Below are 25,233 nucleotides of genomic sequence, written 5' to 3'. Positions count from 1 at the left end.
GGGCCTACATGTACGTATTTCCAATCAGCTGTAACAACAAAAAAGGGGGCCAGCCAGGAAACTAATTTGATGGCCCCTTAGCGAATCAATGTAATAGGTGCAAAATGTTTATTTTGGCGCCAAAAATAACACTCTTCCAGCCTTGCCACAATTACATTATGCAATTGTGACGCCATGAGAAGAGTGCAAGTCCACATATTCCCATGCATTCCATGCATTGTGTGTAGCTTTCTGCTATTTTTTTACATTCGTCCAGGACAGGAAAACTATTTGAATGAGCCAAATGAAACGCATTGTTGTAAGTGAGCAGGCATGCTATTCTAAAAAAAAAGGGAGAAAAAATCACATCCTTAAACATTTATGCCTGTGCTAGCCAAGCCAGTAGAATGACTGTTAAGCTGCAGACTGTTTTGCTGAACATGTTCATTGGTGGCCCTACCATGGCGCAAATGGTAGGGCACTCGTTTGCCATGTGGCCAACCTGGGTTCAAGTCCCGGCCCAGGTCCTTTGCCAACCCGTCCCTGTCTCTCTCTCCCAACTCGCTTCCTGTCACCATCTGCACTGTACTATCATGAATAAAGTCAAAAAGACAAAAAAAAACCCCAAAAAAAACATGTTCATTGGTGACACAAAATTAGCACTTTACTCATTGTTAAGGGGTGGTTAAGTCCTTCCGCCATCTACAGTATTTCTCCCTCCTAGATTAGACCAACGACAGAGGGAGGTGTCAGTGGATAAGAGAAACATTAGCCCATAAAGTAAGACTCTACTGTACAGCAAGTGTTTCTGAGCTCATGTTCCATGTCACATAGTGTTAGAGAGAGAGAGAGAGAGAGAGAGAGAGAGAGAGAGAGAGAGAGAGAGAAAGAAAGAAAGAAAGAAAGAAAGAAAGAAAGAAAGAAAGAAAGAAAGAAAGAAAGAAAGAGAGAGAGAAAAAAGGAAGAAGGAGAGAGAGTCAAATGTTTCTATGCTCGTGTTCAATGTCCCCAAGAGTCAGAGAGAGACAGAGAGAGCGAGAGCGAGATAGGGAGAGAGAGAAGGAGAGAGAGTGAGAGAGAAGGAGAGAGAGTTATGGGGCACAAGGCGAGACGTGACTGCTGAATAAAGATGAGAGCGAGGCAGGCGAGGCGAGGCGAGCGGTGACTTGTCCCCTGGCCGGCCCTCGTTGACCTCGCAGCGGCACATTAGGAGATCCTGCTGATAAAGCTGCACTTTTACACCCCATTGCAGCTGAACACTCACAGGCCGGCCCGTGCTAATGAGAGACATTAGGCTGTGCCAATAGCCAGGGAGGGAGAGAGAGAGAGAGAGAGAGAGAGAGAGAGAGAGAGAGAGATGGAGAGAGAGAGAGAAAGAGAGAGATGGAGAATTGAAGAGAGAGAGAGAGAGAGAGAGAGAGAGAGAGAGAGAGAGAGATGGAGAGAGAGAAACCAAGAGACAGAATGAGAAAGAGAATGAGAGAGAGAGACAGAGAGAGAGAGATGGAGAAAGAGATGGAGAAAGAGATGGAGAAAGAGATGGAGAGAGAGAGATGGAGAGAGAGAGATGGAGAGTTGAAGAGAGAGAGCGAGAGAGAGAGATGGAGAGATGGTGAGAGAGAGAGAAACCAAGAGAGACAAACAGAAAATGAAAGAGAGAGGGAGCGAGAGAGAGCGCGCGCGCGCGAGAGAGAGAGAGAGTGAGATAAAGAGGGGGGAGAACGAGTGAGAGAGGCAAGAGGGAGAGGGCAGGGAGAGAGTGAGGCTGACCACAAGAACTCTGAGACCACCATGTCTGGCTGACCAACCGTGCAAGTCAACAGACAGAGGCCACTGAGGCACAACCACTTAAGCCACACGCCGCGGCCTGTCAGTGAGTCAGTCAGTCGGTCGGTCGGTCGGTCAGTGAGTTTCCCACTGAACTTCTACTGCGGACAGTGGCGCTAAGTCTAGGGCAGTGGTTCCCAATTGTGGGCCGGGACCCCTCGGGGGGTCGTGGAGGTCTTACGGTGAAGTCACGAAGAGAATGGAATAGTCAAGTTACATAAAACCTATACAATTACATATGTCTATGATGGCAACATTTAAGTTAACAATATTTGCGCTATATGATGTGGGAAGGGGGATGGGCATGAAAATATTCATAGATACCAGCCAACCATGGGGATAACAGCAGAAACCACTGATCTAGGGGCTCCAGAAGGACCACGGCCAACTTCACAAGTCATCCCACAAAACAATGAGCAAGAATCTGAAAGAAAAATGTGTTCTAAGAACTCTAAGGAACACATACTTCTATGGAACATTTTAGATCTGAGAAATAAAAGGGCACTGGCACAGATCCTAGATTCCTCCCTCAGTACTCTCTGGCACTGCTGTCAGGTAGGGATACAAATTGTGTTCTGCAGACGACTAGCACATATATTTAGACTGGAAATATCACCACAACGTACAGTACCAATGTCCAGTGAAGAGGGCCTGCTGACTGACGTAATTCGTGCCTGAACCCTGTTCACTTCTAAAACAATGCTTCAACAAATGAGAGCGGATTAAAAAATAAAAAGCGCTCGACCTTCTGGACACGAGCTGTGGGAGCCGCACTGTCTCCTCTCGGAGGGTCACCTCCTGACTAAACAAAAGAGAGAGAGAGAGGACAAGCAGCAGCAGCAGCAGCAGCCCCCTATCAGAGCAGTGCAACGCATGGTCCAGCAGCCCCATGGTCCTGGCTGAAAGGGCTCCAAGCCAAACTTCGAAGTCGACCCCCCCCCCCCCCCCCCCCCCCCCCCCCCCCCCCCCCCCCCCCCTCCTCCTCCCGCCAGTCAGCCTGGCTGATCGGCCCTGGAACTCAGGCATTCTTCAGAGGGGGTGTTTGCTGTTATTGACAGGCCATGATGAAGAAGAGTGGAATAGTTATGCGGTAGGATTGGGAATTGGGGAAATGACCCAGGCTAAATTCCAACCTGGGTTCCCATGGGCAGTTTGCCCGTATACGAGTTGGTGCATTAGCGCAGAACGGCACAGCAGCACAGAAGAGCACCCCCACCCCAAACCCAGGCATTCCGGTGCACCATGGTGGCTCACGTTCACTCGCTCTGTACTCCAAATAGCTTCCATCCACAGCGAGCTGAGATGTGCAGTACAGTACACTACCGTCTGTATGCTGGCCTATGTGTGTGAACCATGGCCTCTGTATGTTCCATTCCACTCCAGTCTTTTTAAGATCAGGTTTCCAGCAAAATGCCTCCCTGCTAAGACCCTGGGTTTAAGCTGATCCTGCACTGGCTTCACATGGCTACTACCACTGCGTAACGGGGTATGCATTTCACAGCGCAGACAAGAATCTTGAGGATGCACCCTGGGTATCCGCCCCGGTCAGTTTCAGTGTAGCAATTAAGGGTGCAAATAATAATCGAAATGTATCGATGCAACGATCCTACAGCCGACGATTTAATCGAATCGTACCGTATCGTGGGACATTCTTAAGTATCGAAAATAATCTAATCACTGACCCCTGTCCAATCTAGCTCCATAACATAATAGAAGTAGAAAAGCAATTGGAAAAAATCATATTGAATCGAATCGTACGGTATCGTGGGGAATTCTTAAGTATTGAAAATAATCGAATCCCTGCTTTAAGAAATCGATACCGTATCGTATCATCATGAAGGCTGTGATTTACACCCCTAGTAGCAATGCAAAACCACTTTGAGGAGATAAAGAGAAAATTTTATCGCCTTAGCCTTATGAACATGATAAATTAATTTATTTAAATTTCTTTCAAATACTGTACTTAAATCAATTTAATTAATCAATTTAATCAATTAACTAGATTTGTAAGCTCACTAGTTACAGTAAGCTTACATTAAGTCCACTTGTTAAGATGATGGCAAATTGTGACAAAAAGTCTTTCTGTCACCATCATGGGAAAAATTAGGATAGGATACAGACACCCGTCAAAACAAGAAATTTGTCAACAGTCAGTGAGAACTGCAGAGTGTTGTAGGGTGTGACAGCATGCTCAGCTGAGGGAGAACATGATCAGTGATTGTAACCTGAGAGAGAGAGAGAGAGAGAGAGAGAGAGAGAGAGAGAGAGAGAGAGAGAGAGAGAGAGAGAGAGAGAGAGAGAGAAAGAGAGAGTGCCTTACAGCGGAAGAGAGTGCCTTACAGCGGAAGAGAGTGCCTTACAGCGTCCCACCCAAGTTGTTCAACCCTATATAATAACCGGTTTTGTATGAGGTCCACTACAGCACAATGTCCAGACTAAACCTTGAAACGCCTAAAATGAGACCCAATCATCTATTTTAAGGCATTTCACCCCGCGGTTCAGTACAACGTGAGATTGCTACACTTGATCCTTGATAGTGAACTCTGCAATCATTAGGGCCCCTCGGTTTTCCGCAGGTGCATTCATGGTGTGCAGTTCACTGCTTGCTGAAAAAAGCTGCTGTGACATTGTAAGTATCTTGTACTAATCAGTGCTGGCAATTCTGGGTTCAGAAAGCAAAGACCATGTCACAAATTTGATCCAAGCAGCTCTGGATTCTGCAAACTGTTAAGTTTTGGTCCTTACTATTATATTATTAAGTAATAATAGAGACTGTGTGTCTTAATGGGTCAATAATAGAGTTGTTATATGGGATCGGCCTACACAGCACAGGGCCCATTTTAAACTCTGTAGTATACAGAGTGCTTTCAGGACCCAGAACATGAGCCCTCATTATGGAAATGGAAGTAGGCTACTGTAATCTCAGAGAGTATTCCGCTTGTTTTATTATCATGCGCTAGCCTGACGGTGGATGGAAAGAACTAATTTAGGAAAAGAGAAAAGGGGGTCAGGGAGCAAGTAAAAAATCTGTACACACACGTAATGTTAATGTTTGTCTTACTGTTATGTTGTAGAAATTGTAAGTTAAGACTGCAAACCTAAGCATAGTTAAGACACCGACTGTGAATGAACAATGAACGTGAGTGACGTCACCATCACTGCCGTTTTATACTATACAGTAGGTTTTGCGAGTTAGCACAAGTTTCGCCCTTACCGTCTGAGAGCCGATCCTGCAAAGGAGCCAGCTGAACTGTGCACACTCCGAGGCAGTCCACAGCGCTGTTGTTGTTTGTGCCATTTTGGGGAAAAAAGACGGGCCAACCGAAACAGTCTCAGGTCAACAAGAGGAGCACAGAGGAGCACCAAGGAGCAAAAAGAGGCTCGACCCAAGATCAGGATTGTTTTCCAGGTCAGTCCAGTGCAGAGAGATGAGATCACAATCTCATACCACCCACCTCTGGGAAAATGATGTTAGAAGATGAGGACATCTAGGCTAGCCCGTGTGTACAGTATTTCAGTATCTAGCCAGCAATGGCACATTCAAACAAATGCAAAGTTTGTACCAGGTTACAGTACAAATTAACTTTCAACATGCCGACTGAAACAGAGATAGAGGTCTCACCTTAGGCCATACAATCACTTGTCTGTTGTCTGTGTATTTATTTTAATCCTCTTCGTTTCCCCTGACTTCCCTAATGTGTGCCGCTGTAAGGCAGGCCTCTGTCAACACCTCGTTCTGCAAGAACGACTAAGTGGGCCGACTCTTCTTCTCCCTCACTATAATCATGTAATGTTTGACCAAACCTTTAACCAACTTTTGACAATAAAGAAATGCCTTTCAGAGATCCCTACTTCAGTGATTCAGTATTTAATTCAGCCCACAGTCAGGTGAATTAAAAAGTTATCCACAAAGGAAGTCAGCTTACTATTTTTTATCACTCTTGCGTGTCGGAAGATAATCCAGAGATGACACATTGCTATGAACAAAAGTAATCAACAACCATGACATACAACCGGATCCGTACCAGCACAAAATGGATAGCCCAGGTCGTCTGAATAAGTGACGTATTGTATCAACAACAACAAAAATCACCTATGTAGATAGATTGTGGTGCAGTGTTTTTTTTTAAATAACCCCCCCCCCCTGGTTTCAAAATAAGTCTCCCAATGCCCCCTTGACCTCATCATAACATAAGCATGCCACAACGCCCCCTTGGCCTTAGCATAAGTCTCCCAATGCCCCCTTGACCTCATCATAACATAAGCATGCCACATCGCCCCCTTGGTATTAAAAAATAAAATAGAATAATGCCCCGCAAAGGCAACTGAGCATCGCTCCCTCTGAGCTGCATCCTTCCCAACGCCTCCCTGGGAGACTGTAGAACCCCCGTTGAGACACACTATTGTAGATACTAGAGTATCCAAACTGTATAATGAACTGGATGAGAAATGAATCCTTGGGGGTCTCTTTCTTTGATTGGGTTAATATGCTACCAGCTACAAGCAGGTAAGCCCAAGCCCACGCACTGCAGAAAGCAGCGGAGTTGAGTTTTTCCATCTTCTGGCTGAAGCTCTCTCTCACACACTAATGGGGTTAAGGTCCACAGTCCTGTCTGCTTAGGCTCTGACACACAGCTGCTCCTAACAGGTGCTTCAGCCAATGTATAGCATATTGAAGTGTGTGTGTGTGTGTGTGTGTGTGTGTGTGTGTGTGTGTGTGTGTGTGTGTGTGTGTGTGTGTGTGTGTGTGTGTGTGTGTGTGCGTACAAATTTAACCCCTTAGCGCAAAGCCTCGTTATAACCATTGTCACCAAAATGGTAATGACCAAGTCTTAATCTGTTACTTTCCTGCAATGTCATAGCAATGTTATTATGATGTACTTGAGCGTTTTCAGCGAGGAGTGAATAGACCCGTCCACGAGGCGAGCCCACAGCAGTAAAAGTGGCTAAACTAAGGACTGACCAAGTGACTGATTACTGTGATGGGGTTTGTTTGTTGTTTTCATGCAGTCCTACAGGAAGTAAATGTCTGAAGACTGTTCAGTGTCAACAACTATGTGTAGGCTACTTCATTAGAAAGTAACTTGCCTCATTCTGAAAGGGGAAAATGCATACTGTACAACAAAAAAGATTAGATTGGATTTTACCATGATTCTATTAGCCGTCCTTACGGAACACACATCAGCATTTAACACTGAAAATGGGCATTGGGATGCTTCTAAAAGCAGCGTTCAGGGTGCTGCTCGTGCATCCACTTAAACAGGCACTGGATCCAAAGTAATCATAAAGAACAGATAAATCAGCACACTGTCACTTACTACAAAACAAACATCTGCAATTAACACTGAAAACGGGAATACTGGGCTGCTTCTGAAATAAAGGCAGCCAGACACACCATTAATTTAAAAGAGCTCTTTGGACAAATGTTTTTTTTTTTATGTACTTAAACAATGAACAGTGGGGGTGGTTGGAGCACAGCCATGTCCATAAAAACCATAAAAACTAAGGCAGTGGAAAATCTCACCTTCATTGAACTGCATGCACAGCATGGGGAAGCGCTGTGCCCTCTGAATAAACACACAGGTGTCTACAAACTATGGCTACTTGTTACACCCTCTTTGGGTTGAAATGTGTCATCATCATCATCACCTCACTAATGAACACACAGAGATATGGGGGCAGAGAGAGAGAGAGAGAGAGCGCGATAGAGAGAAGTGTGTGTGTGTGTGTGTGTGTGTGTGTGTGTGTGTGTGTGTGTGTGTGTGTGTGTGTGTGTGTGTGTGTGTGTGTGTGTGTGTGTGTGAGGGTGAGTGAGTGTGTGTGTGTGTGAGTGTGTGAGGGTGAGTGAGTGAGTGAGTGAGTGTGAGTGAGTGAGTGAGTGTGTGAGTGTGTTTGTGAGGGTGAGTGAGTGTGTGTGTGTGTGTGTGAGGGTGAGTGTGTGTGTGTGTGTGTGTGAGGGTGAGTGAGTGTGTGTGTGTGTGAGTGAGTGAGTGAGTGAGTGAGTGAGTGAGAGAGAGAGAGAGAGAGAGAGAGAGAGAGAGAGACCGCTGAACCTGCATTGGGGACTGTACAGTACACTCTTTCCACTGATGGACTGTGACAAACAGCCACAGTAGGTTAGAACAGAATGGGAAAACAATGCACGATGAATAGCCTATAATGTGAGGATCTAATGAGAAAAGAACACTCAATTTTCATTTGTTACTAAAATAACAAAAAATAGTTCACAAAGTAGGCATTCTCGTATATCCCACACATAGAGGGCACACCGTCCAATTCCCATAATATTGTGTTGTTGAGTATCAAACCTACATACAATGGCAGTGTTTATAAAACAGGGAAGGCACATAATAGGAAGACAAAATCTTCCCATCATTACAATACTAATATGCTCAATGTCAATTCTTATGGCAACAGATCATTGTTAGGTCTATTTCAGGCAGTACCCTACTGTCCTGGTCCAGGGTAATTTGTGCATCTTGCAGGCCTGCAAGATGTCATCCCACATAAACTCAATTCATGGTGAAAGGAAAATGTCATTCTACAGCTAACACTCTCACTGAGCCTATTAGAAATGTGATGCATTATGGTTTTTATATATAAAATGGACCATGCCCTTGGCCTTCATCTACTTCAGTTGGTTCAATGCCAGCTTTTATGTCAATTTTTAGTCTGTTTCTTGAGGAAACTGTGCTATTCTGAGAGTCACTTCACAAGGCGGAAACGCCCCGGCGACCTTACTGCACACGCCTGTGCATGTTCTTTTTCTGTGAATGGATTCCAACTAGGATGTGGACGGAGGAGTCTAGTCGTGAAACTTTCTTCAAAGCCACAGCAAGGAGCTGTTCCAATGTAAACATTTCCCAGCACAGGGCCATGGGTGGATGCCAGTAAACGATTTAGCGTGTAGGTCGAACATAAACATTTTCTTTAACTCCTCACAGCTGATTTCCAAATGTGTAGATCTAGCATTCCAAATACACCGACCATTAAATTTACTCTCGATACTGTCACAACATCCTGCATGATGATGCTGCACCACCTTTTCTATTTGACACCGCGGAGGACTGTTCTATGAAAGTAAAAGAGCCAAGTTTACGGCTGTCATTAGTTATCATAACCCAGGTTAGCGTTGGTGATGAATCAAACCCTCGCCAAAGTCATTCTCCAACTTGAAAAGTCTCTCTGCCCTCACCTCACCCTAATGAGCTGGCTGGCCATGACTACTGCAAGTATCACAACAAGAATTAGAGCTAATTTAGTTGCCTCATCAAGTAAGTAAAGTAGCCTATGAATCTGTTCCATCACCAACCGCCCTTTTAAAAAGGTAAGGTTACTGTTCCAGGAAAACACCAAAACAGCTGTTCCTTTAGCTAGTAGGCTAATATTTCTGTTAGCTAACGGTAAAGCTAGCTATCTTCATGTGCACAAAGCATCAACAATAATAGACAAGCTGCAACCGGCTCGACTTTACAGTAAAAGAGGGAAAGTAAAACTGCATACCAGATAATCCATTAACTGCCTGGATAATTGGTCGTAGTCCTCAAGAAAGTGCAATCCAATCAATCAGCGATGATTGTCTGGGAAATAGGTGTAGATCTGATGCATCAAGAAGTCTGTGTTGACGACCAAGAGCTTTGTATTCCCCGCCTTTCCAGTGGAAAATATATCTATGAAGTTATGTAGTTACAATACCGACAGCTATCGAGTTTCCCCAAGACTCTGGTTTCACCAATGTGCAGCACAAGTAAGGGGTCCTACTGTACGATGTGTAACAAATGCATACCCCTTCCGTCCGTGTTTGTTGTGCTACCAAAATATTGGAATTTGACTGTGGCCGCCGTAGTGATAGCTAGCTACAATGTTGCAGGAACTGTGGAAATCCCTTCTTCACGTCTGACGTAGCGCGAGCAAAGATTCTGTAAAAGGAACAGGCATGCCGCACTCCAGATTCAGCGAGAACCCGATGTCAAACAAGTAAAATGCCTTATTATTTTGTAAAAATTAAACAAAAAAACTAATGTTTTACTTCTATGCAGCAATACGCATCTGTGAGTTTGGTAAGGGCATATGAACGCGCTATGAGACAATTAGGTGGATGTCATTCAAGCTTTGCGAAAAGTAAGGAGAGTGAAGGGTCTTGTTCTGAAATTTCTTTAGCATCCTCGGCCATGATGTCATGATCTTTGTGCACCACGTGACTGAGTTGGTTCTCCTTTCTCCTTGCTCGTACTGACATCTAGAGGCGATATTGCAAAGTTATTACTAGGCCCACAGTGGTTGTTGTAAGCAACTTACTACACAGACATAGGCCTACAGGCTTTATAGATGGCTGGTTACCAGCCACACACCCCATCCTATTATTCAGCATACACATGATGACCAGGGCTCTAAATGAACATAACCCACCAAAACGGCTAGTAGAGCTCCAGTCCATTGCGACATATAAGTACCCATGAATGGCACCCCTTGTGGTATTTTCTACTGGACAACTTGGTGAAAGTTTTGATAGGCCTATATAAGTTGCTGAAACTGGATAATAGCCTATCTGCTTCCCAGAGCACATGGAAGGCATATCAATAACCAAATAAACACTCACTAAGTTGTCAAAGTGGCTATTTTCTACCAGCCATACCGCATTTGACCAGTTGTTGGGTGTTAATTTAGAGCCCTTCACATTAGCCAGACCACACCCACCTTCAGAGTTGCTTCTAGTCAGGCCAGGAGCAATACAAATACCGTTTCTGAGCTCTGGAAAAATCAGGAACTCCTCCCACGTTGTCGGAAAGCAATGAACCAGTAGCAAACCAAGTGAGGCGGGTTACCCATGTCGATTGGGAAATGTTAATTGTTATGCTGTTGGTCAGACCAAGTCTAGAAGAGATTTGAAAGTCGATGATAAGGCTACTTCTCTTGGCCCATCATGGAGACCTAAAATGGACAACAACTCAAATGTCACAAGACAGTCCATTGACCGTTTTCCAACATGAGTCTATATTTTTATGTAGCCTCTAAATGGGGTCGTCTGCGGTGGGCCTATTCACTATTTGCTGAAAATATTCAACTACATCACAACAACATTGCTATGAAGGTACCGAGAGCAGATTCAGACATAGCCATTTCAATTTTGGTGACAGTAGGGTTATAACATAGGCTGTGCGCTTATGGGGTTAACTTAGCTGGTTGAGTTTTAAATAGCAGCATAACGCATAGGCCTACTTGGGGAAAACAATTTGATAACGTCATGATAACTGAATGAATCTACTGTATTTGCAACTGAATGAACGGAATTAATAATTTGTTACTACCTATACCACTAGGTTATTTGAAATTAGATATGCTCATCTACCACTATAGTAGAGACATAAACATGTCTTTGTGAGTCTAGCTGAATGGAAGTTCTAGAATGTCATGTTTAATCAAGGCCACTGACATATACAGTAGGTCAGTGATGGAGGCCAAATGTGTGTTCTTTACAAAGTAGGCATGGGAGAGGCTCCAATTTTGCTAGCTCAATTATTACAGTTAGTAGGCCTAGAATGAATTAGTAGTAGAATAGGGTGATTAATTCATTTATCCGGAATCTAAATGAAGTCTAGCAGCCTTCACATACTGTATTACGCACAATACACAATGCAAGACAGTCAGATCAAACACGTGCCACACAACTGCATCCATATAAGGCTGCTTATAACTTTGGCCAGGCCCGGAACAAGTCCCTTACAGCCCCCCTCATCCAATGCATGTTATGTAATGAAGACCAAATTCTGGGCCCCCTTTCTCCCTGGGCCCAAGACAACGGACCCACTTAAAACAACAGCCATGCTGCACAGTTCAGAGTACACGAGTGGCAGTTAACCTGATTGTGGAAGTGTGGGGTTGTGAGTTGGCATACTGTATGTCATAGTAGTTCAAATAGCAGTATTCTTTTATTTCCAAAATTCTGACCTTATGGCCTTTGTCTGGTCTCTTTATGGGCAGTCATGGGTATGTGGTTAAGGCGTCAGACTGAAAGCCCAAAGGTTACCGGTTCCACTCCCGACCCACCAGGTTGGAAGACACAGTCATTAACCATTGCTCACCCGCCATCCTCCTCCATGACTGAGTTACCCTGAGCATGGTACAGTCCCACCGCACTGCTCCCTTGAGATGCTGTTTGGTACTGCCCCCTGGCACAGGTGAGGCATAAATGCAATTTCATTGTGTGCAGTGAACACACCACTCTATGAAGTGGTGTGTCATAATGACAACGGTGTTTCCCAGGTAGGCTTCCACTTTGACCTTGTCAGTTACTTGGTAAGCCTCAAATCATGTGGCAAAGGTCAGAGCTATTATGGATTAAAACATCGGAAATGTGGAAAATAAAAATAGGTATGTGGCATGTGAGGCAATAGGCCTGTTCTTTGAAGTCTAGAATCTAGCTTGACTCACTTCATTGTGGGTATCCATGCTTCCCTTTCTTTGCAAGCTATAACCAAATACTCTAAATACACACACACACACACACACACACACACACACACACACACACACACACACACACACACACACACACACACACACACACACACACACACACACACACACACACACTCACACAAGATCAAAAACTAGAAAAGTGCCCAGTATCTAGGTGCCAAAGTCACTATACATGATCTCTTCCTTGGACTATGCATAGTGGCTTTGGCACCTAGACACTTTTGACACTTTTCTAGTTTTGTGTGTGTGCGTGTGTGTGTGTGTGTGTGTGTGTGTGTGTGTGTGTGTGTGTGTGTGTGTGTGTGTGTGTGCGCGCGTGCGCACGTGCGTGTGTGTGTGCGTGTGTGCGTGCGTGCGTGCATGCATGCGTATGTGTGTGTGTGTGTGTGGAATAGGGAGATCTGACCCTGCGAATATGTATGGTGGATATTTGTGAATATACTGTTTGTGCAATGTTGTGTAATGTCCTTGTGTCTTCTTCTGTATTTACAGTACGTATGCTACTTGACACCTTAATTTCCCTTGGATCAATAAATGATACTCTACTCTAAAAATAAGCTACTGCATGAACATTCAGAGGGCACTTACACGTAATTAGGATTAGCCTACTTTATGTTCTTATAAAGTATTACAAAATTAGATTTTCATTATTTATTGTGTTACATTGCATTTATATTTATAAGATAAAATTGAACAAGAAGAGATGTTGACAGATGAATGCAAAATATTGTTGGATTAAAATAATACAAAACAACACAAAATAATACAAAACATGGACTTTAGGCTACTGTACAAGGCCTGCACATTAATCTTAAACTGACATAATAGAAGCTGAATTGTTAATCTCTGGGGAAAAAAGAGGCAATTGAGAGGAAAACAATCTAAACCTCCACACTAAACATGACATAAGTCCTGTAAAATGTCATTTTTAAACTGGTGTCTTTGAAAGAGACGGCAGGATTTCCACTTCACTCTGGAAAAACTGGGTCACATTTGCAATTTAATTTAGCCTAAGGATTGTGTGTTGGGTGGGTTTAATGTTATCAATTTAGTACGAGGATCATCATGATGTTCATAATGCATCATAACATGACTTCTGTCCTGAGAAAAAAGACTATTCTCTGTTTAATTGTTTCGATTGGCTCCACCCACGATTTGTTGGGCGAGTTAAAAAACGTATGACTGATACTGTTGCTGCTCCGAAGCATCTGGAACTAGAGTTCGAACGCCTGGCCTCAGCAAAATTCTTTGGACATAACCCAGACTGGATAGCTATTTTAATCATCCGTCGTTTTGTGGGTCTTTTCTTGCTCTTCACTGACATCAAAGAGGACAAAAACAACTTATACGAAGCAGGAGACGTTGTATGGTACGTGGGTTGTAAGGTACTGTTACGAGTGTTGTTCGGAGCCAGTTGGCCACGGTTCTGCGCGTTTGCGGCTTGTATTATGGCGCTCAGAGCGAAAGCTTTGTACGATTTCACTGCCGAAAACCCTGGAGAGATATCAGTGAGAGAAAACGAACTTTTAACTTTGTACAGCGAAGAAGTTGTCGAGGGATGGTTAGAGGGAACCAATACCAACGGGGAGACCGGACTCTTCCCAGCCTCATACGTGGAAATTCTGAACAGTCATCTCGACGCAAATATTTCTCAGAACAACAACGGCACATCTGGAGATGGGTATTATGGAAACCATTCCACAAGTAGCCACGAAAGTCACCCAGTACATGCCCAGAAAACCTCCACCCCCACTCAGTCGGCGTATGCTGCTCAGGCACATCAAAGGCTCAGTTATCAGACAAGTCAAGGGAGCGACGACGATTGGGATGATGACTGGGATGACTGTTCGTCGTCAGTGGCAGACGAGCGATCCGTTAATAGCCAAAGTAAAGATGGACAGTCTGCATATTCATTAAACACCTCACCACGGTCACACCAGCAGAAAGGCTCTGCAACTGTGGGCAGAAATCTTAACAGATTTTCAACTTTTGTCAAATCTGGTGGAGAGGCTTTTTTACTGGGTGAGGCATCTGGATTTGTCAAGGATGGTGATAAGATTTTTGTTGTCATGGGGGAATGTGGCCCAGAGTGGCAGGAGAACCCTTATCCCTTTGGGTGCTCAGTGGACGAACCAACCAAGCAGACCAAGTTCAAAGGCATGAAGAGTTACATGTCTTATAAGATCACACCCAGCCATACACAAAGCCAGGTGCAGAGGAGGTACAAGCACTTCGACTGGCTGTACGCCAGACTGGTGGAAAAGTTCCCCGTCATCTCAGTGCCTCACCTGCCGGAGAAGCAGGCCACAGGCCGCTTCGAGGAGGACTTCATCTCCAAGCGGCGGAAGGGACTAATATGGTGGATGAACCACATGACGAGCCACCCGGTGCTGTCCAGGTGCGATGTCTTCCAGCACTTCCTCACCTGCAGCAGCAACGACGAGAAGGAGTGGAAGCAAGGCAAGCGGAAAGCGGAGAAGGACGACATGGTGGGCGCCAACTTCTTCCTGACCATCAGCCCGCCCGCCGTGCCCCTCGACCTGCAGGAGGTGGAGAGCAAGGTCGAGGTCTTCAAGACCTTCACCAAGAAGATGGACGAGAACATCATCCAGGTGAACGTCACCATCAACGAGTTCGCCCGCAAGCAGATCACCGGCTTCAAGAAGGAGTACCAGCGGGTGGGCCAGTCCTTCCGGCTGCTCAGCCAGGCCTTCGAGCTGGACCAGCAGCCGTACTCGGTGCCCCTCAACCAGGCCATCGCCTTCACCGGGGACGCCTACGAGGCCATCGGGGACTACTTTGCGGAGCAGCCGCGCCAGGACATTGACCCCATCTCGGACCTGTTGGCCATTTACCAAGGACACCTCACCAACTTCCCTGACATCATCCATGTGCAGAAAGGTTGGGCCTATATGCTTTTAAAAACCCATTTCTGTTGCCTCTTTGTGCAGATGTGCCTGCCAGCAGGCTTGTTCACTCTTTGCTGAGAAGACTCAACTACATCATATCAGCATTGCTATGGCATCACCATGAGGCTTAAGTCACAGGTTAAGACTTGGTCATTGGTATACTTTTTCTTTTTTAAGATATTGGTTGGGCTTTTACACCTTTGTACACATTCTACAGACAGGGCAGTGAGAGAGAGACAGCAGGCAAGTGGAGAGAGAGAAAGGGGAAAGGATCAGAAAATGACCTCAGGCAGGAATCGAACCCTTGTCCCCAGCGTAATTTGCACGACCCCTCAGCCCACTGAGCCACAGCGTCCCGAAGTACTCTTTCAATGCATTCTTGTGATGCAAACCACAAAGCAGAACTAGAAGTGACATTGGGAAGGGCAGATGCAACTGAGTGTACCCACTTCACTGTTTCAAGAAGTAGAGCATGTCAACCTCTAAACAGTGTGTCCCACTATCACTAAAGTTCTCTCATGCAGCACCATATAGTAGAGTAGAGAGTCGGAACTAGAGTATCATACGCACCATACTTCTAACATTCCAAAAACGGAATGGTATCATCTATGCACTGTATGTGCACCAAAAGCCATTCAAAAGTTAATACAGAGCCCCTGCTATAACATTACTGTCACTGTCACTTAATCTGTTACTTAAGACTGTGTTATGTCATAGCAATGTTGTTATGATCTAGTTGAGTCTTTTCAGTAAAGAGTAAATGGGCCTATCGATGGGTCTATCTACACTAAGAGACCAGTGGTATTGCACAAACATGATTTTCTTGTCTTTTTAAACAAAAATCTTACAAAGTATAGGTCTATACATATCTGGATGCCTGTGTATATGGATGACATCTTAATTTACCACACCCAATTTTCAGCACCAATATTCACCAGAACTGCAGGTAAACCCCACTAATCTGGATGATTCAAAAATGTTTCCGAACAGCCATGAATCAGTATGTGTTCACTGTTCTTGCTGACGATGTAAGCTTATGGCTTGTGTTCCACAGTAGTGGAAAGTGATATTACTGTATGCATGAGTGTGCAACATGAGCATAGGCTGTAGTCTGAGTCATAGAAATGATTGACTGGTGTTCAGTAGAAGCAGAATGAAAAAGAAGTTGAAGACGAGGAGAGTAGAGGAGGGACGGGAGGGAGGAAAGAGAGTTAGTGAATGAGCGAGTAGTTTGGAGAGGTGGGTGGGTTGTGATCGGTCCTGTGAGGGAAAAAAAAACAGAGGGTGCAGGCCAGGGCCAGGCTTTCCGGTTACCGGGGAGACATGTGGCATCCAGTGTGGAATGGGAGAGAGCCCAGTGTCAAATTCCACTCCTCAGGGGAGGGGGAGGTAGACTCCTCTTCTCAGTCTTTCCAGATTTCCTCGGCCCCATATCTTGGACGCCATTGTATAGGATGCCCCCTTTGCCTCCTTTGCACTGTAACATAGTTGCCCCATCTATTACGGGACTGGGGCTGTAACTTACAGTGTGCTTGTTACGTTTTATGTTGTGGAGCTTTTGATGACGGAATGTCTTAAAAGTACTTTCCAACGTCTGAAATTAACTGCCTTTTTTTGCTCTGTTGGCCATTTGCAACACTGTCTTCTTAGCTGGGCCTGCTAACAACCGCTCCATTGAATCTATTAAACCTCAGATGCTTTTGAAGCTTGCCAACAGAGGGAGACTCTGTGAGGACAGTTTATTGTTAAAGAAGTTCTCAGCACTGATTGAACCACCAAAAACACTTACAACTTTCCACTGGCTTCCCCATTTGGCGGCTGCTGTTTCTGCTGCTGCTGCTGGCTGCTGCACGACCAGAGGCTGTGTGTCCTGGTGTGCCGCTTAGCCTGAATACCTTAGGTTGGTAAGCTGTAAATCACTGGGCTTTAAAGCTTGCTCTGGAGCAGCATTTATACACCACTTAAGAGGGTCACAGCGCAGGGCCCTTGCTTTGCTTACTTGGCACTGTTTCCAGCAAAAGTGAGAGTTAAAGAGTCAAGAGTTAATAGTTAAATGCAAACACACAAAACTTGCAGTCATGGAAATGAACATATATCTGTCATGCGTAAAGGTGATGGGTGATGGGTTTTGCAACATGATCATAAATTGGCCCATTCGTAACTGCATGAACATCAGTCCAAAGAGGATTTCCAGAAGGGTGTACTGTACTGTACTGTACTGTATGATGTGTAGAAGTTTTATAGTGCTGTTATGTATTTATTTATTTCATTTTCCATCCTGACCTCTTGTGCTGCTTCACCTCCCATAGGAGCCCTAGTCAAAGTGGACGGTGATCAGAGCTTGTGGTCCTGTTTTTATGTCTATTTATTTCATGTATTCAGTTTCAAATCCAGACCTAGTCCTGCTGCTTTGCTTTCCTCAGCACCTCTTACCCAGACAGACATTGTTATTTTTAGCGTTCTTCCCCTTTTTCTCTTCACCAAGGAGGTGTTTCTTCATCTTGACTGGTTATTGACAGGCTAATGCTGAAAAACACGGAAATTGTCAGGATTCGTAAGAAGCTGATTTGTTTTTATCAGCAATCCATGACGAATTAAGCTGCCTTGGCCCTTGGCAGACGCCTGCACTCTACGAGTGTGTTTTTTAGTTTGTTTATTCATTCATTCATTCATAAATCCTTAAGTGCCCCGTATGCTGCTGGCTTGGCTAACCATAGCTCTCACTAAGATGGTTGTTGTGTAATAGTGTAGGCCAATAGTCCAGTTTATTTAGGGTAATCATGTTTGTTTGTTTATTTGTTTATTTATAATTCTGACCTCATATGCTACTTTGCTTCCCTGGGGAACTCTCTGGGGAGATCTTTATGTACAGTTTGTAGTCCTGTTTTTTGCATTTGCTTTAATTTTAAATCCTGACCTTTTCTGTTGCACGCCTTCCTTTCCTTTCGGCTCCCACAGGAGTTCTCAAAGTGGATGCTGTGCACACAATTTATATCCCTTTTCATTAATTTACTGTAAAAATTCTAATTCTTATTTCCAGTTTTAAATTGAATTCTAAATCTTTAACATTCTTGAGCTCTGACCAAAGTGAAGGAGTGTCCGCACCTTCCCTTCCCTTCCCTCAAGAGTTTTCAAAGTTGTGCGCAGTTTATTATAGTTCCTTTTTATTTATTTAATTTTTAACTGTGCACCAGGAGCTCTCTGAGCAAAGTGAAGACTTCTCAAAGTCGTATTTACAGTTTATTATAGTAATTTCTTTTATTTATTTAAATTTTAAATCCAGCGCCAGGGGCTCTGACCAAATTGAAGACTTCTCGAAGTTGTGGACGGTTTATTATTGTGGTTCCTTATATTTATATATATATACATTTTTCACTCTTAAGACCTGGCCTCTGTTATACATTTTATGTTACCTTACCAGAATGGCTATGACCAAGTCATAATGTAATACTAATGACTCTGTGTAATGTCGTAGCAGTGTAGTAGTATGTTAGTTAAGTCTTTTCGGTCTTCCATTACAGCATTGCTCTGGTGTACACTGCATTATGAGGCCGCTACACCCTGACCTCTGCTTGCCCCACTTGGAGGTCTGACAAAAGTGAAGAGGTCTCAAAGTTGTGCACAGTTTAGTACATTCCCCTTTTATTTATTATTATGAGGTTTTAAACCCTGACCTATTTGCTTGCCACCCACCAGGAGTTCTGACCAAAGTGAAGTTATATTCACAAAGGTTTACCATAGTGAAGTTGTGTTTATGAAGGTGTGTAGGACCCTCTTGTAATCTCTCTGTTTCTTGTTATTTTTTCTTATTCCATTTTTAACCCTTGACCTCTTGCTTGCCCCCCACCAGGAGCTCTGACCAAGGTGAAGGAATGTCAGCATGGTGCGGCGGATGGGGGCGTGACCGACCGCTGCAACATCATCTCCTGCGCCACCATGGCCGAGATCCAGCACTTCCACCGCACGCGCGTGCGCGACTTCAAGGCCCAGATGCAGCACTACCTGCAGCAGCAGATCAGCTTCTACCAGAGGATCACCGGCAAGCTAGAAGAGGCCCTGCACATGTACGACCAGGCATAAAGAAGTCGCCGGAAACACACCCTGCGCATGTACGACCAGGCTTAAAGAGACACCCTGCGCATGTACGACCAGGCTTATACGTGTGGCGTTACTAGAAACACACCCTTCGCATATACGACCAGGCTTAAACAAGTCTCCGGAAACATAACATACACACCTACTCCTACTACCACACTGACCCCAGCAGACCAGCCTCTTACTGTGTATCACTGGCAAGCTGGAGGAGGCCCTGAACATGTACACCCAGGCCTAAACGTGTCACCAGAGACAGACACGCTGCACATGTACGTCATGTTACAGGCCTAGACGTAGCCACTGCTTCACTTGCCTGGTCACTGGAGCAAAAACACCAGCACCACCCCGATGCTACCTTCATGTACAGCCAGGCCTAGACGTGTCACCATAAACATACCACCGCCACCCCATGCTTGGCCTTCTTGCACATGGTCAACCGAGCTTAGATGTGTCATCCAGAAGCACGCCGTCACTCGTCACCCTCCCTGTGTGGACCTGTGCATGTGCGACAAGGTCTAGACACACCATGCTGTTACTCAGGTGCTCTCCCTATGGCCTTGCCCATGTCGGATCAGGCGAACAGATGTCACCAAACCCTAAGATGAAAAAAGCCTGTATTTTTCTGCTCCCACTTTTTTCATTTTTCTATTTTTGTTTTTCATTATGTTTTGGATGAAAACCCTTCTTCAGGAGTCTTGACGTCGTTGAAGCAGACTTGTACCAAAAACATACGGTACATACAATCACACACACCCTCCTCTTGGATCTGCATGTGTCCAACCAGTCCTATGCCTCCCCTGGATCCCACGTCTACCACACTGCCCCCCAGCCCATGTACATGTATGACCAGGCCCATGTTACCCCACCCCTTTGGTGGGTCTCACCTAATCAGGACACACACACTTGGCACTGGAGATGGCAGAGTGTTCTGGTTGTTATGGCCAATGATGGGCAAAATGGATTCATTAGTTATAACCCAGTGCCACATACTCCAAAAGACTTGGTTTTACCTGTCCAATTCAGCCAGGTGATTGGCTGGTTGAATGATCACTTGGTTGAATTGGTCATTTGGAATATGTGGCGCTAGATTGTAGCTAATGAGTCCATTTTGCCCATCACTGGTTGTGACGCTAGATTGAAACTAATGAATCAATTTGGTGGGTGCCAAATGCTAGTGCTATATGCAAGTGTCTGGTAGACACAAAATCATAACTTACTATCGTATCGAGTGGCTGGTAGATTGTTTTTAAGAATTTACTTTTCAGTGGCTGGCTGGCAAAGGTTCACGTTTTGGATTAGCTATCTTTCAGCACTGTTTTTTCCTGTGTGCACATTGACAAAGACCAACATCGGAAAGAGCTTGGTGTCATTCTGCTCCAGTGAAGGGCAGAGCAGAGTTAAGTGCAATATGGCGACACAAACACACACACACTCATCCATCTGGCCTGACAGGATGGCTATTGACTGATGGGATATTGACCGGTGGAATATGTGGTCGAATATGTTTGGGCCTTACATATGAGTGGCTCAGTCTACCAAGAGCATTTTTAATGACGGGCCTGACATGTTGGATATTCTCTCACATTTATATATATAGATCCTTTTTATTTTTTCTTCACTAATGTTGCAATTTTACAAGTTAACCATTCCATTTTAACTCAGAGAGAGAGACATTTGATACAAGTCCTAGACGATTGATTTGAATTTTGAAAACAAAAGACATCACTGGGTATCATCATTTGAAAGGGCGTTGCTGGTGCTCATTTGTCCTCCCTTCCTTCTTACAGTAGAAGACATCAGCCTTTTCACTGTTTTAAATGTGCTTTTGTTTTGACCAAGACATTTGCCAGGTGCACAGAACTTTTACAATATACCCTTTTGTATTACTATTTGTGCCTTTTAAATTGATTCATTTGAATTTTTTTTGTTCTCTGGACAGGCTATGTAGTAGTATGCAATCGAGACTGTACGAATTGAATTTTGTGTCTTATGGGAACACAGAATATTGGGCACGCATTCCACAGCTGGTAATCAGTTGGGCACACTGCTGTTCTGCTGTTAGTCTTCAGGCCCCGAAGGCCGAACACCCTCACCCACTCACACACAGACACAAACACAACAAATACACACGCACAAATAAATACACAAACACACACACGCGTTTGCTGCACACACACAAATATGTGCACACAGAATACAGTAGTAGTAATAGACAGTCAGAACAAGGGGGATATTTCTTCTGTGTGCGCAGCAGGATATACTACAGTGGTGGAAGTGTGATTGGATGCACCGGTACTCCTCCTAACGCTATCTTGTCTGACAACTGTTGGAAGACACAACATACAGCAACAGGACGTCATAGGAATTTTCACCCAGGCTGGTCCAGGCTGTGCAACACTGTAGCTGATAGAAACTGAACCTTGCCTCTGGAGATAACAGCGCTTCTCACCGCAACCAAAAAGGACATTGTACTCGGAAGCAGGGTCGCCGACAGCTTTGGCCGTGCCTGGGACAAAGTCATCTAAAAGGCCCCCCAAGCAATGTACAATATACGGACCTAGATCTGGGCCGCCACTCTCCCTGGGCCCGAGATAACTGACCCCTTTGTCTTCCCCCCTGTCAGATTCTCTGCCCGGTAGGCATGGACGGAAGGAACACCCTACTGAAGAGGTTACTTAACACCTCCTTCCATTATTTAGTCCCGATTCCCCTGGCCCAGGCCTTGTTCCCTAGTCCAATATTAAAGGTGCATGTATCTCATACCAAGCCTTTCTAACTTTTTTTACGGTTGTTTTTGCAATCACTTCTATTCCCCTTCTGGGAAATACTATGTCATAACTTGCTGAGGATTTTTTTTTTTTTTATGTTGGCATCCGTGTGAATGCAAGTCTTTAGTTCAGTTCGAACAACATGCGAAATTGCATAATGAAATTAAACAGTTAAACATTGACAAACCTGATTAGAACGGGCATTCTTTGCACAGCTTTTGCACGCACACACGCACGCGCGCACACACACACACACACACACACACACACACACACACACACACACACACACACACACACACACACAGACACCAGGCGACACACACACACACACACACAGACACAGGGCCCACAGAGGGCTGAGATCAGCTGGTTTCACCAAGCCCCCTCTATTGGGCTTATCCTTTATCTCTCTCTCTGTCAGTCTGTCTCTCTTTCAGTCTCTCTATCTCTCTTTTTTTTTCATCTCTCTCTCAGCCTCTATCTCTCTCTTTGTGTGTACGCGAGCTGCGCGAGTGGGGAAAAATAACCCTGGCGTGGTGCAGAGTGAATCCAGAGGCTTTCCTCCTCGCACTCACAGAATGAATTATTTATCAGCGCTAAAGTTAGCCCTTATTTATTTCCACCCACTGATAGACTTACTGACTGACTGACTGACAGACAGACAGACAGATGGACACGAGCCCTTTAACAGGCGGTCGCTGCTGCAGCTCACAGTTGGACACTAATCAATCCGTTGCTGTAGCAACAGGTACTTATCTCGGTGCTGGACAAAAACACCTCCCTTCTGTGATGTGAAAAAAGGAAGACTGTCTTATGACCAGAGGCTCTGGAGTGCTCTGCTCTGCTCCGGAATCTGATCTCTTATGGCTAATCAGATTTGATGTTTATAATGTGAGATTTCAAGGCAGAATTATGCTTGGCTGTAAATACTGTATGTCTTTTATGTATGTGTACAGTGATTGACCACATTTCACAACACCACAACAAACTGCATTGCAAAGCATCACACATCACTATTGCTGGATCTCAAATGGCACACTTGTGCACTTCGGGCACTATGTTTTAGTGCGCAACTAATACGGCCTGCACACTGAAACATGAACACTGAAGTGCACAAGTGCACCATTTGAGATTCAGCAATAGTTTAAGTTCATCAATTACAATAGTAATAACAAAACAAACCCTGAACTTGGCCTCATCCGTGTAATCTTGAAAGGGGTGACTGAAGACCACAAAATTTAAACCGCACAGTTTACACAGATGCCGAGCTTTGACACGTATCCCTAAAGTCTGCCAGTGTACCTTTAAGTGTGGAGTAGTGTTTGTCTGTCACAGAGAGTGTCCTCTAGTGTTGCAGTCACAATAGCTCATTAAGTCCGGCAGGGGACAGGGGGAGGCCGTGTTGGAGAGTGCCAGGAGCAGGGCCGGATTAAGGCACAGGCTAGATATGGCTGCAGCCTAGGGCCCCCCACCTGCCAGTGGGCCCCCGATTGGCCAAAAATTGCAGAATGAATCTGTAATGACAGGTACAGTTCTAAATCTTGTTGATACTCCTTTTCACAACTGGCAGACGTGTTATCCTTAATTCCTAGCTTGTAATTATGACACTTTCTATATAATTTCGTCCTGAAATTTGCCTTCCAAGGGGGCCCACAACAACCTGTAGCCTAGGTGCCCCGGGCCATATTAATCCAGCCCTGGCCAGGAGGACCAAGGACTAAGGCCCTGGACAAGGCTGTTGCTTTAGCAGCCACTGCTGTTCATTTGTCTGCCTCCATGATCAGTATTCAGGCGCAGGGTTACGTGCAGGACTGGGCATAAGGTAGCTCCAGGCTCGAGCAGGCCTCTTGTGGCGGACAAACTGGATTTAGAAAGAAAAACTCCTGGCTGATACTCATTACATTACATTACATTACTCTTAGCTGACACTTTTATCCAAAGCAACTTACAGATATTTACAGGGTATTGGTTACTGGAGCTATGTGGGGGTGCCTTGCTCAAGGGCACTTCATGGGCCATGGATGTAAGGGTGGGATTCGAACCTGCAACCTTCTGACCTAAATACCCCAACGCCAGATTGATTGCTCTGGTCTGCCTCGAGCTCCAGGCTCAAGAAGGTCTCTGGGGCAGGTTCTCTGTCATCATTTGTAGAGTCAAGTTGCTGCTATTTTCATTATTGTACAGTACTGCGATTTCCCTTGGGGCTAACTGCAGATGTGCAAATAGACTTGACATATACATTGATCCGAACTCTTTAAAAAAAAAAAATCATAACAGAGAACTGTATTGGACTGTTTATTATTCTGTGACATGATGCTGGTGTGGTTGATTTTGGATTCCTAGAGCTGAAAGACTTTCTGGAATTCACCCACAGTGTATCCACACATATACAGACACACATTCAGTGTACAGTACAAACACTTTCATTCACACTATGACACACACACCTTCAAAATAATGTAATGCTGTAATGCTTTCCATATATACTGAACATACTGGTACATAAATATATGGTCCAATCGTAAGTTTCTGTTGTAAACCGAACCAGGCATCAGTTAAAGCAAAAACAGAATAACACAAAACAGACACTGGGTGAGGTGGGTGTTGACACTCGAGTCAAACCTTGGGGAGTAGACTGATCTTGCAAAAATCGCAGAAATACCATGGCAACATCACACAAATTGGAAACAGTTTTGAGGTCAACTTGGAGATTCGGTCAATGGAATACATTACTTACATGGCAGTGGTCTTGGGTTATTACATCATTCTTTTTAGATGCTTGGTTTTCACTTGCAGCGTATTAAGCCTTGCAGCACCTATTCTCAAAGGAGCCATCCCTTCCAAGTACAAAACAAAAGACCCTGGTATGCTGGTATGCAAAACAAAGGGTTCTCAGAGAAAGGGTTCAGCAGGGTCTTGTTCATTTGTAAACATCTTTTCTTAAGTAATCATCGGTATTTCAGAGCAGTGCAATTCATTAAGTGCTTAGAAAACACACTCCCCACAGCATTCTTTACCCAGTATGCGATTAACAAATTGAGCGATGCAATCGTTTTGCCTGGTCTTGTAAAACTAGGCGAGCGCATTGGTTCTCGCATTCCTACACCATGACACAACAGAAGCACTCCTCCCAAAGAGCAATATGGCAACAGTACAAGTGAAATTATTCCTGT

The 25,233-nt window shown here is 44.7% G+C and overlaps 2 protein-coding genes across 2 annotated transcripts in view; one reads left to right on the top strand and one right to left on the bottom strand.

Moving 5' to 3' along the window:
* The window catches only part of arl15b (ADP-ribosylation factor-like 15b), a 92,041-nt gene extending 82,127 nt beyond the window's left edge, over window positions 1–9,914 (bottom strand). Inside the window, exon 1 of the mRNA XM_063210485.1 lies at window positions 9,310–9,914. Within this exon, the coding sequence (XP_063066555.1) occupies window positions 9,310–9,321 (12 nt within the window). The 5' untranslated portion in view covers window positions 9,322–9,914. The remainder of the gene's footprint in view (window positions 1–9,309) is intronic.
* A 3,560-nt stretch (window positions 9,915–13,474) lies between these two features.
* Window positions 13,475–22,218, top strand: snx18b (sorting nexin 18b). The gene is made up of 2 exons (XM_063210483.1): window positions 13,475–15,186; window positions 19,045–22,218. Exons 1-2 carry the CDS (start codon window positions 13,734–13,736, stop codon window positions 19,272–19,274), a joined length of 1,683 nt encoding a protein of 560 aa, XP_063066553.1. The 5' UTR covers window positions 13,475–13,733; the 3' UTR covers window positions 19,275–22,218.
* The last annotated feature ends 3,015 nt before the right edge of the window (window positions 22,219–25,233 follow it).

Source organism: Engraulis encrasicolus, chromosome 11, assembly GCF_034702125.1.
Source record: "Engraulis encrasicolus isolate BLACKSEA-1 chromosome 11, IST_EnEncr_1.0, whole genome shotgun sequence".
Taxonomy (NCBI): domain Eukaryota; kingdom Metazoa; phylum Chordata; class Actinopteri; order Clupeiformes; family Engraulidae; genus Engraulis; species Engraulis encrasicolus.
Note: the sequence above shows the minus strand (reverse complement) of the source record. Positions and strands in the feature narration are given on the sequence as shown.